Here is a 13,022-nt window from a genome sequence, read left to right as displayed (position 1 = left end):
TGGCATTTCGGGGAGATTAGTCACCCGAGACACGGGAGATTTGTCGTGGGCAACTAATCTCCCCGTGTGCCAGAGCCCTAAAACGTACCCCATCTTCTAACTGTCCTAAATTGTTCTGATTTGTGTTATTCTTAAATGCCACTCCAGATTAATAGGATTGTGCCTGAAGACACATGACACACTGAACCACCGAAAGCAGGGGAGACACACCATGCAGCATCTCCCCTACATTTGGTTGTTCAGCACAGTGGTGTGGATGAAGGCAACATAGGGATGAATGGGCTGCATTAATATTGCTGTGTGGTAGAAGCATCAAAAAAGCCACTGCATGGAAACTTAGGAGTAAATTTGTGTAAGAGCCCTAAACTTTCCTCGCCTTTGTGAATAAGTCCAAAGTGTCCCTAGAAACCATTAAAAAGATCTAATCATCAAAATCTAAAAGAACCCCAGTTAAAGCGGTTGTTCACCTTTGAGTTAACTTTTTGTACAGGTATAGGAACCGTAATCTAGAATGCTCGGGACAAAGGGTTTTCCAGATAAGGGGTCTTTCCGTAATTTAGATCTTCATACCTTAAGGCTACTAAAAAACATTAATTGAATCCAATAGGATTGTTTTGCATCCAATAAGGATTAATTATATCTTAGTTGGGATCAAAAACATATATTTTATAGAGAAAAAGGAAATCAATTTTGAAAATCTGAATTATTTGATTAAAATGGAGTCTATGGGAGACAGGCCAGTTGAAAAGTTGTTTAGAACTGGCCATTGTATAACATACTAAAAGTTAATTCAAAGGTGAACCACCCCTTTAATCCATTGGTGCATTCAGACAGCCAGTACTAGACATTCCACCTAATCTTTGCTTTAGGCTAAAGGGGATCACCAACCAAAAACTGTTTTTTGCACAATGTAACTAAATATAATTATAAGGAACTTTCCAATATAAATAATTTATTTATAACCAGACCTTACTTTGTTTCAAGATTTCAAAATTCAAATCAGAGAACAGAGATAAACAAATCACTCTATTCATTGTATTATATTATATTTTGTTTCAATAAACAGCTTTTATGTGGGGATCCCCTTTAAACTGAATCGTTCCTAATTTGAAGTAGTGATCAATTTTTACCATGAGTTTTTCACCTGTGCCACCACTCACAACATGGTGTTTGCACTTCCGTGCCAACCTGGTATGTCTTCTTTAAGGGACAATATATGGGCACCAATATACCCAATGGTTTATCTAGAATGTATGTGCCATATGTCAAAGACCATATGTACCCACAATTGTTTTGGGCCGTGGTTGTAGTGCGATGTTGTTTTGCATGTAAGTAATTAACGCAATTCAACCCTTTGGCTCGGTGCTCATGGGCATGCAGGCAAATGATTACGGCTATGCACATCACAAGTGTAATTAAAATATACTGGTGACGTGGGGTATTAATATTCAAGGCAAACACACAGCTGGCATGGCATGAACAGTAGGAGTTGTGTGTGTCTGGCACAGGTGATCCCACCCCATCACTGCATTTGTAATGTATTAACCCTCACTACTTTCTTTCCTGCAGAGACCTCTTCAGAAACGCACCTTTTCCTCTGAAGCCCAGTACAGGGGAAACATTTGGGGCACCTTGTTACAAAATTAGGAAGAGTACAGTACTGGCAATAGCAGTGCACCCACCAGCACCCATGGAACACACCACACTGCAGCTGCAGAACAAAATGCTATTGGGTATGTACATTTCTGTTGCATATTCTAGATTTGTGTGCAGTACAGGAAGAATCATACAAGCCACACAAATCAAAATGAAGGGGCAGATTTACTAAAACTGCATAATTTCTATTTTTTTTTTATTAGCAAATTCAACTAAATTTGTTTTCCCAAATGTCTGATATTTACTTTAAAAAATCACAAGGAAAAGACACTCCGAGAAAAGACATAAAAAAATTCTTTTCCCGACTCCACGCTGCAACAATTCGAAAAAGTTGTGATTTTCAGACAAAAGAAAGAACTTCAAGGAAAGTGAAGGGACCTTTGCCATTGACTTCTACATGAATGCAGCAAGTTTAATCTGGCGAATTGTCGAATTCAGATTTTTTGCCGCTTAAATGCATAGTAGATCTCGGAAAAGTCACAGCGTTTTTTTTCTGCAACTTTAAACAAAAGATTAAGTATAAAATTAACTAAGTTGATGGTTAGTAAATGAGCCCCTAAGCTTTTCTAAAAAAAAGAAAGGGTAACTAAAGCTTGCCTTATAACTAATTCAGGGTCATTATACATGTGCAAACAAACAATACACATATAAAATATAAATGTAACATCTTAATTTCTGGGATGGCAGTGCAGTCCCTCTCATCTATTGGTTTGTTTCTGGGTACCTCCTATATCTGCTTCTTAATTTGTTTGAATCACGTGCAGCAAAAAAAACCCTATAATATGCATATAAGTGTTCGGCCCGTGCTTAGCCCAATCTGCGGCTCTCCTCTGTTCTTCTGACTGGGTTTAATGGGTGTTATTGTTAATATTATCTGTCTGTACACACAGGAGTGGCTTCCTAATGCTGAGTAGATCAGACCCTTTTGGACGCTAATTTTATTCCACCTGCTTCTAGATAAATGAAATGAAACTGTGCAGGTATTTATCTGCGGCTCGTGTGTACATGGCTATACACTTATGTGCTTCTCCATAGGATTTCTGGGTAAGATTTACATCACAGGGCAGCAAAATCATACTCCTACCTTTGACATTCTATACAGTCCATATAGGGAATTATATTTATATATTAATTTATATAATTATTTATTAAGCAGTAGAGAGACAAAAAGGTCTTGTTTCTCTGATTAGACTGTGTTTAACCTCTTTAGTACCAGGAGTAAATAATGGTCAAATGTGCTGCTCAGGCCAAAATTAAGTTGTTGGAAACCTCTAATTCCTCTTAACATTAATATAAATGTAATAACTTAATGTAATTTTGTCCCCAAGCAGAACCTTAAGTAGAATTCCTGTGATGAAAAAAAACTATAAATGGTCTTAGGCATGCAAGAGGGATGCCTCAGATTCATAGGACGCAGGGAAATGGAAGCACTTATGGGTTTTCCAGGAGCATTACTGCACAGGAAGCAGACCCTGCAGTCAGGCCCGGATTTGTGGCAAGGCCACAAAGACTCAGGCCTAGGGCAGCACAACTTTAGGGGCAGCATGCCGCACATATACATTGCTCACATATGAAGCACTGGGAACAGGACACACTTTGCGTCCTGTCCCCACTGCTCCATAGGTGTGATAAATCAACATGCATGCATGATCCGGAGTGGAGTGGGTAATGAAGGCAACCTCTGGACGCCTTCATTACAAATCTGACGCCGCCTGCAGTTGCAAGGGGCCCAAGAGGAGAGAGGGCCCATTAAGTCTCAAATTAACGAGCAGTTTTTATGTTGAAAGATATGGTTAGCTTACTAATGTTTTGGGGCCTCAAATTAAATTAGCTGTTGGGCTCAGCAACAATTATGCCACTGGGGGTTTTCAGTCCATTTATGCTGTTTGGTGTTTGGCAGGATTGGTACTTCTGAAGCATAAATAAAAGGAAGCATAAATGGAGATCCCTCTGGATGCCCCCAACCTACACCTCTGAGATCCTCAATGAGGAAGCCAAGGACAATACCCATCTACTCAAATCCTCGCTTCCAAAATGTATGGGGTTTGGCTACAGCCAAGGAACCACAAACACTCCATATGGCAATATAATGCAGACCGATACCACTTGCCTACAATGCGAGTAAAAGCAAGCATATGTAGCTTTTTGGGCTTTGCAGCAATAAGGTGTGTTGTGTCAGGAAAGAGGAGTACCCCTTTTCCTAAATCCATAGCACCTCACATGTGCCTCCCCCAGCAGCGTCTGTTGACATCTGTATTGAAAGTTACAGTCAAGCATGCAGGGTGCCAGAAAGCATTGTGTGTTGCATTCTTTTGTATGTTTTTTTAAGCATTTTAGGCTATTGGCACAGAAGGCACAGCCAGAGATAATGCAGGCAAAGGGAAGCTGATGCACTCCCATCTGCTCCTCTGTGTTCCTGCACTAATAGGCACAGAGTTGGCCTGTGTGCAGACACGGAGTGGATATCAGTTCGAAAATGCACAGGCCCAGACTGGCAATCTGGGGATTTTGGCAAATTCCAGAGGGGCTGCTGTAAGATGCCATAGGCAGTCACTATTTATTGGGCTGATGTGGGGCTGTTTGGGCCTCTGTGTACTTAAAATGCCAGAGCCTGTACTGAATCCCAGTCCACGTCTGAAGCCAGTGGGGTTAGTTGCTGGTATAGGGTAAAATATCAATATAGCAGAGGACAAAAGGGGGTGATTTTCTTGTTTTGTATGTGAATGGTCAGTGGGCTAAAAGGTTAAATGCTATATACAGTCTATTACAATGACCCTTCCTTTTATGCTGGGTAAAAAGAAGCAGAAAGGAGGTGCAGCTTGATTTAGGGTCTGCTGATGCCCACAGCATGCACAGTCTGTTAAACTGGGTGACTTTACGGGACAAGGCATGGAAGTGCAAGGCCATGTTTTATTGTGCACAGAACATTCATTTTATACTTATTTGCAATTAAGCCAGAGGGAAAATGGACATACTGCTTACCTAGACATTATATATTCTCCAAAGACTCCAATGATGCAGCATATAAAATCAGGTAGACACAAATAGCCAGCACTGTTCATCAGCAGCATATGAAGGATATTTCTTTGCTGAAACTAGCAATATGTCAGCTCCCACCCTCCCCTATAAGTCAAAATACTCTGTACGCGTTATGGCATCGCACACCGCTGCTAATGTAAAGAAAAAATGAAGACAGGCAATGTCTCCTTTAATGCATTACAAGGGATATAGGTTCCCTCTCATGTGATACTTTCCTTGAATTTCAGTGACAATATAATATCCACAAGGTCCGATTTTAAAATAATTATTTATGCATAATAAACATTATTATAAACATCTCTTCCCCTCCCCACCCACAGCAGTAGTTACTCAATGCTTTGTGCATCCCTGTTTAGGCTACCTTGTGGCATGTACAGACTAGTCTGCAGGGACACGCAGAATTTGCAGTTAGGTTAGGTGCCTTTTGAGAAAACTCTTGCATGGCATGGCATGGCCCATAAAGCAAAAAGGATGGAGCGCAAAGTGAAGGGGAAGTTTATCTTAAGTCAGACTTTCATTATGACTCATACAGTGTTCTAGGTAACGTAATATTTTGATTATGCCCCATTATCTCATTACTAGGATTCCTGACCCTGGCAATCAAGAAGTTGTTTAAATGACAAACTGTAAGATGAATAGGAAAAGTCCTGAACTGGAAAGCAGGGCAGAAATGCCTTGGTGCAGTACCCTATAGCTGCCTATGGGATATTTGTTCTCATTCCTTTATGTGCAGCTGATTGATTAAAGCTAATTGGCGATTGATTGCTATGGGCAATTTTGCCCAGTCCTAGTAAGGGTGAAGACACACAGAGCTACTGGAAGCAGCAGCACGGCTACAAAAATAGACAATGCTAATTATGTACTGATAATTGTCACTACATGTATTTTAGCAGATCATTCTCTTCATTCATTATGTCAAGATACAGGCTTTTATCCAGAAAGCATGGGACCTGAGGTTTTCCGAATAAGGCATCATTCAGTAATTTGGATCACCATACCATAATTCTGCTAAGAATCATTTAATAAACCCAATATAATTGTTTTGCAACCAATATGGATTTATGCAGCTCGGTTACAATTAAGTATAAGCTAATGGTTTATTATTACAAAGAAAAATAAATCATTAAAAAAAATAATTAGAACTAGCTGCTTATAATGGAGTCTATGAAGGATGGCTTTCCCATCATTTGGAGCAATCAGGAGCTTTCTGAAAAAGGGATCCTATACCAAGTTTCTGTTAGCCTCTAGGGCTCTGGCACAAATACCAAGGCAAAAATCAACCTTAAATTCCAACCCATTGCACTTCCCATGTTTGCCAGTGGGGGAGCATAACATGTATTTTGGCAAGTAAAGCAGAAGTAAAACCCCATTTATCATAGCTTATGACCTTTAAAAAAAAAATTCTACTTACTTAAGTTAAAATACATTGCATGTATGGGATTTTCCAGATAAGGGATTTTTCGGTAATGAGAGAACTATGCCTTAAAGAGGATTTTCACCCAAAAACTGTTGTCACTGTATACTGGAAAGTTGCTTAAAGCATTATGCAAAAACAGTTTTCGGATGGACATCCGCTTCTAGTCTACTTAAAGCAATTTAGGGTATAAAAATGATCAGCTAAAAGTGGGTAACTGTTTAAATAGGATGTCTCACTGCAAGAATGGCAACATTAATCGCACACAGTCTAACGCAGAGCGACTGAATACCCTGTAGGACAGAGCATTGTAAGCATCTGGAACGGAACAGATTAGAAGCCGATACATGAAACCACATTCAGCATAAAGTGAAAAACCCTTAATATTAGAAAAGAAATTACCTACAACCAGTGACACATATTAAACCTTCACTCGCAACCTGAGCTGCCTGTGGGAAAGTAAACTCACCAGCTACAGTCAACTTTCTTTTTAGACATTTATTAAAAAGTGTTTCATACTGAGAAAAAAAAAAAAAAGTAATTAAACAGGTTAGAATGCAGGGAGAGGTTAGAGAATAGGAAGAAAGGCATCATACTGACAAAGATATAACATCATTAAAAAAAATTATATTTAATATATAGACACCATAAAACTCAATATGCTATTTCGGGTTCACACTGTTGTAAGGAAAAAAAAAAAGTCTCAATGTGATCAACAGACAAAAATAAGTCTTTTCCCCCATTGTGTTTTTTATGAATGTTATAGTTCGTATTAAAAAAAAATAATAATAATAATGTTATTTGACTTTTTGAAAAGATTTCATGAGGGTGTGTAAACTTTGGATTCCATGACAGTCCTAGGGCAGCAATGTGTCTACTCCAGCCAGGGCCACCATCAGAAATTGCGGAGCACTACAAAACTAGTCAGGCCCCGCCTCCTGTAAGCAGAGTAGACCCCTTGTAAGCTCCACCAGGGCCCAAACAAAAGATTGCCTTACCTGCCCAATAGTGGGAGACCCTAAAGAGGAAAAAAAAAAATTGATGTCCAGTCATTAAAAAAAAATCCCCCCTTATAGTAGTTCCTGCTGCCCCCACCCCAAGCGGCTGCCCTGATTTTAGCACGCCAACCATACAAATTATATAAGAGAAAGTGTTGAATGTATAAAGTTCAGTGGCATTAGTCCAGTCACTGGTCAGTGTTCACATGAGTCTGAAGCCACTTGCTTCCTCTCCTGAAGCAGTCGTTGGTTCTCTTCCTTCAGCTTTTCAAGCTCTAGCTGCAATTCCTGGATCCTTGAGTCCTTGTGATCGGCAACGGGGGTACTGGTTAACGACTGGAGTCTCAAGCGGTTATTCTCTTCCTCCATCCGGCTCAAGCATTTCTCAAGCTCCATGTACTCTCGGATCAACTCTTGCTTGCTCATGTCCTGTAGACTCTCTGCATGGTACCTCTCATAAGTCTCTGAGAAATCCTTCTGCAAAAAGTCTTCTCCATCATAGACCCCCATTCCATCACTACCCGTTTCGTCTTCCTCTTCCTCCAAGTCATCATCTGTGCTATCTCCTTTGTAGGATGAGTTAATGATGGCCAGGGGAAGGGCAGTTGATGACTTTCTTGGTGGGGGACACAGGTCTGGCTCTTCTTGGTCGTGGTCTTCCATTAGGAACTGGGTGGTATTGTAAGGTGCCACTGGCTGCCCCTTGGCAATCATTTCTGCCCTTATCCTTGATGCCCTTTGGGATGCCCGCTCTTCCAGGTTCTTCTTCTCCTCCCATGTAAGTTTACAGTAGGGCTTCCACTTTCTCTTATTTTTAGAGGGGAGTCTCCTATGCCTCTTCTTGCCAAGCTCCTTCCAATCCCCTTCTTGTTGGGGTTTTGCCTTTGCCAGCTGCCCTGGTTTTTGGCAGCCACCCTCTTTGTCAGGGTCCTTTTGCTCTCTGCAAGACACAGGGTTGGGATCTCTTACTGGGTGCTCCTCTCTCTCCACCTCTTCCACAGGTTGCCACCCACTGCCTTCCTTACTGGCCAGGAGACTACCCCCACCTGCCAAACTTTTGCAGATTCCCAATTCAGACATAGCAGACCCTGCTTCTTCTTTCTGATGGAATGCAACAGATGATCAGTCTGCCTTAAGTGTATACTACAACTTCACTGGCAATCAGCGTCCATGCAAAGTGTGGTAAAGCCAGAGAAACTGACAGGCAGGTCGCCTCAGAAAGCGCTGCTTGGTGTAACCGACTCGCTAGCAATGAGCTCTCCTGTCACTGTGCTCGTATGGCTGGACCTCTTCTCAAGCAAGCCGTGTGGTAGAAACGCTGCACTGGAATGTTGATGTTAGGCACTGCCACCAACTGGCCGCTCTTGAACACGCAGGATGAGTAACTCGGCTAACTTCCTCACTCACACCCCCGACTCGAACTACACGTCAACCACTCTCCAACTACTGCCTTCTAGGCTGGGACTCGTTCTTTTATAGCCGACCCGGCCCCCTTTTCTTGGCGCATTCTCAGTTGCTTCAGCGCCGATGGATTATGGTAGTTGTAGTCCACGCAACCAATCAATGACAAGGGGTCAGAGTTCTATTGTACTACCACTCCCACACAACCCTACAAACGTTATGCAAACGATCGAATTCACGTTCAGGCGCAAGAGACCGCCCATTCTAAAATTCCATTGGTTGACATTACAACTGGCAGTTGCTAAGTGGGATTGTGACGCTTATTGGCCGCATTGATTGCCAATCGAGCGCCATGAATCCAATCAAACATTTGAAAAGGCGGGACCGTGGGTTGTACCACTTTCCTGCTCGCTCTGGGCAATATTATTTATAGAATATTTTTAGTAACAACAATTTCAAAGCTGGAAATCTATATTTGTATGTATAACAAATATCTATCTTACAAATACGATGTTAATATTTATTTAACCACCTATAAATATTTTCTGTCAAATTTTACCGTCCCCCAAGATTATGTCGGATTATATGAAACCGTAAATAAAAAAAAGTCCCGAAGGACAACCACAGTATTGCTGTGGATAACGAGTGTAAAGAAGGATTATGAACTGCTGAGTTATACGCGATCAGTTGTACAATAAAGTATTCGCAGTATTCGCAACGCGGTAGTAGATAAAGATATAATTGTTAATAGTAAGCGTTCATCCGTAGATCCCTCCGCGAATTTGTTAAAGACAAAACCGCCTTCGCCAATTGTAGATCCGTCTTAAAGAGACTGTGGGCAGCACCCGGAAGTGGGATTTTTTTTTTTTTTTTTGGCCTGCACATGGCGGCGGTTGAAAACAAGACACTGTAAAAATGATAAATACACACCCAGTGCTTACACTGTAGTGTGCGATAGCACTACCAGTGTATTACGTATATGCTTGTTTAACAGGAGATAGCAGGGCACTAGCTTTATTGGGTTCCTCGGCACCGGATATTGGGGCTCCATTACCTCCTTGGCCCCATAGTGAATGGCCCCCGAGTACTCATGTTAAACTGCAACTTCTTCAGATGTTCTTGTAGGGGTTGATGTAAGCGGTAGTCAAATATTAGGTGCAGGTTGGATATCCCAACATTAAATAATCCCTTTGTAGTTACTCCAGTGTTTTTGTATTGCTTGTACCCCGTCTCCAAGCCTGCTACTACTGGAATGAGGGGGGCTCATAGCAAAATATGCAGGGGAATGGAAAAGACAGCATTTCCATGTGGTAACTGCCATTTTTAAGGGTGAAGACACACAAAGCTACTCTGCAGGGTTAATAAACGTCAGAAAATACCCTGCCATAGACAATACTGAGAATTGCCTCAGCTAAAACACATAGACACAATTATCAGTAAATGATCAGCTTTGTCTATTTTAGTAGCTGTGACAAGTGGCCATACACTGTAAAGGTCCCCATACACCAGTGATCCCCAACCAGTGGCTCGTGCTCCCCAACCCCTTGGATGTTGCTCTCAGTGCCCCCAAACCAGGGAGTTATTTTTGAATTTCTGACTTGGGGGCAAGTTTTGGTTGAATAAAAACAAGATTTCCTACCAAATAAAGCCCCCTGTAAGCTGATAGGGTGCATAGAGGCCCCTAATAGCCAATCACAGCCCTTATTTGGCTCCTCCATGAACTTTTATGGTGCTTGTGTTGCTCTCCAAGTCTTTTTACTTTTGACTGTGGCTCATGACTAAGAAAGGTTGGGGATCCCTGCCATACACTATAATATCCGCTTGCTTGGCGATGTCGCCAAGCGAGCGGATCTTCACCCGATATCCCCACCTACGGGTGGGCGATATCGGGTAGCAAGTAGCCCCAGGGCCAAAACGATCGGATTATTTTTGCGGCCATGGGGCAGTCGGTTCGGGAACTGCATCAACGAGCCGATGTGGTCCGACTGGATTTTCTAACCTGGCCAATCGATATCTGGCCAATTTCAGGCCAGATATCGGTCGGCCAGGCCGCTCGGTTCTGCCCATACACGGGCCGATTAGCTGCCGAATCGATCCAAGGGACCGATATCGGCAGCTATAATCGGCCCGTGTATGGGGACCTTAAGTTCTGCTCTCTTGTCAGGGTCGCCAAGCGAGTGGATCTTCTACCAATATGGGCTAATTAAATTAAAACAGTGGGCGTAGGTGTTGTGAGTTCGGGGACCGCATGAATGAGCCAATGCGTTCCCCGATACGATCTGCCCATTTCAGGCCAGATGTTGGTCGGGAACAGAAATTTGTATGGTCACCTTTAGACCTTACTACAAATTTGCTATGGCTGTGCTCAATATGGCATATACAATGCCAATGTTGCCACTTTTCATGGAAAAAAATATCAGCCTTCCGATATTATTTTTTTTCCCCCTATTAATAACAATGGCATTAGGCTTCATTTTTACTGGCCAGGCTAGTAGACAGGTCAGGTGGCAACCCTAGTTATTAATGGAAAAGCAAAATACTTACACATATTGGAAGGGTTATACACATATACAGCAAGTACAGTAGATTTTTACAGACAAGGTAGTACCCCTGCATTTGCAATTGCCCAACCTCTTTTGGGTAAAATAGGGAAAAGTGCTATAGGGTTGATTTGCAATAAGATCAGATGCATGATTGCAAAGAATCCAATGCAGTCTGCTATATGCATCAGAGCTGACTAATATTTACCTTACAGAACTTCCTTGACGTGTCTAAAGAGATGGGAAGGAAAACCAGCAGGCAACATGGCTTCCCTATTATTCCCTCACATTACATCCTGCTGAGGTATTCACACCACTGTGTAAAGGTAGCCATACACTGCAGATTTAAGCTGCCAATTCAAGCACTTCAGATTGATTTGGCAGCTTATCTGCCTGTGTATGGGGTCCCCCCAGGTGCAGTGCCACCTCAGGGGTCCTTGCCTAGGGTTGCCACCCGGACATTCCAGTTTCCAGGAGTGCTGTCTGGGTCAAAACCCAGCCTAGATTTAGACTGACAGTAGTGATCAGCTAATAGCCAGTCATTACCCCACCCCTGATGTCACTGACCATGCATCTGATGCCATTCTCCCCACCCCCATGACGTCCCCCAGTTGGAAGGTGGCAACCCTATCCTTGCCGCCCCCCCTCGCTTAATTTTTTCACAGTGGAGAGGGTCAAGGGTTAGGCCATATTGCTAGAGCAGAGAGCGTAATAATGCAGGTCCAGATAGGGCCACATTGCTAGTGCAATGAGTGCTATTGCACTCTCTGCACTAACTGAGTCACATTTTTGTTTTAAAAAATGAAAATTTGGCTCTTAAAGTTACCAGAGGTGACTTTTTGCCTCCCCTGGTAACTGGCTGCTCCCTGCTGCCTGAGGCAAGGTTCTCACTTTGCCTCATGGCAGGAATGGCCCTACCTGTAGGCAAGCATGCAAGGAATTTAAAAAAAGGAGTTTACTGGTGGAATCAGGTCAGGAGCAACATGTTCGCCAACCCTTTGGATGTTGCACCCAGTGGGCTCAAAGCAGGTGCTTATTTTTTAATTTTAATTAATAACAACCCAGCGTAATTGCAAAACAGAGCCTTCTGTGGACTACCAGTCAACTTAGTGGCTTCCAAATATCCAAATTTAGCTCTTATTCGCACCTCCAGGAACTTTTTTTATGCTTGTTTTGATCTCCAACACTGGCTCACATGTATAAAAGGTTGGGGATCCCTGGTCTATGGCATCTTACAGCAGCCCCTCTGGAATTTGCCAGAAACCATATATTGCCACTCTGGGCCTACTATCCATGGCATTTTACAGCAGCCTCTCAGGCATTTGCCAAAATCCACAGATTGCCATGGGTAGGAACACAGAACTTTAAAGGTTATATGTTCTGCTGAAGGGGGTAGCTGTATGATGCAGCCTAACTGGCTTTGTATCAGGGTTGCCATCTTTTCTAAACTCCCTTACCAGTAAGCCTTGAATGGGATTGGCAATAATATTAGGATAGTAGGGGAGTGTTGCAGTGAAAGCAGAATTAGGAAGATCAGGGTAGGGATTGGGGCAGTTGGGTTCATGCTGTGAGAAGTTGCTACACATAATCAGGCCTGTGATTTTGTCTAGCCATGCCCCATTATAACAAAACCATCAAGTTCCCTACAATAGTGATCTGCAGGCTAGCCCAAAACACATTGGACCCGTGGGTCAGGCCGATATTTGCTCAGGATATCTGGGTCGTGGGCGGATTCATGCTGAGCTCTCCCTTCTCCCCTTCCTGCCTGTGACCTTACTCTACCCAGCTTCCGTCTCTTGTAGCCTTTAGTTATAGGCTCACACCTGCCTGTCTCCTTTCTGACATCATAGATAGGGTGGGGCAGGCACGGGTCTATAAGTAGAGGTGCCTTACATGGTTTGTATGCAGCTTAGAAAAGGGTAGGTTAGGGTCAGGCGTGGGTGACTTTTTGTCTGCAACTCCTATGCCCAGCAC

At 42.7% G+C, this 13,022-nt stretch overlaps 1 protein-coding gene across 1 annotated transcript; it reads right to left on the bottom strand.

Annotated features, from left to right (window-relative positions):
- Positions 1–6,596: 6,596 nt before the first annotated feature.
- hexim1 (hexamethylene bis-acetamide inducible 1) lies at positions 6,597–8,627 on the bottom strand. The gene has a single exon (XM_002935517.5). The coding sequence runs from the start codon at positions 8,185–8,187 to the stop codon at positions 7,303–7,305; it is 885 nt and encodes a 294-aa protein (XP_002935563.3). The 5' UTR covers positions 8,188–8,627; the 3' UTR covers positions 6,597–7,302.
- Positions 8,628–13,022: the final 4,395 nt, after the last annotated feature.

This window comes from Xenopus tropicalis, chromosome 10, assembly GCF_000004195.4.
Source record: "Xenopus tropicalis strain Nigerian chromosome 10, UCB_Xtro_10.0, whole genome shotgun sequence".
Classification (NCBI taxonomy): Eukaryota; Metazoa; Chordata; class Amphibia; order Anura; family Pipidae; genus Xenopus; species Xenopus tropicalis.
The sequence above is the reverse complement of the archived record's forward strand: the minus strand, read 5'-3'. Positions and strand labels throughout refer to the sequence as shown.

Bases quoted from the DNA above. Each gene is read 5' to 3' on its own strand.
- hexim1 (XM_002935517.5), bottom strand. From the start codon at position 8,187: ATGTCTGAATTGGGAATCTGCAAAAGTTTGGCAGGTGGGGGTAGTCTC.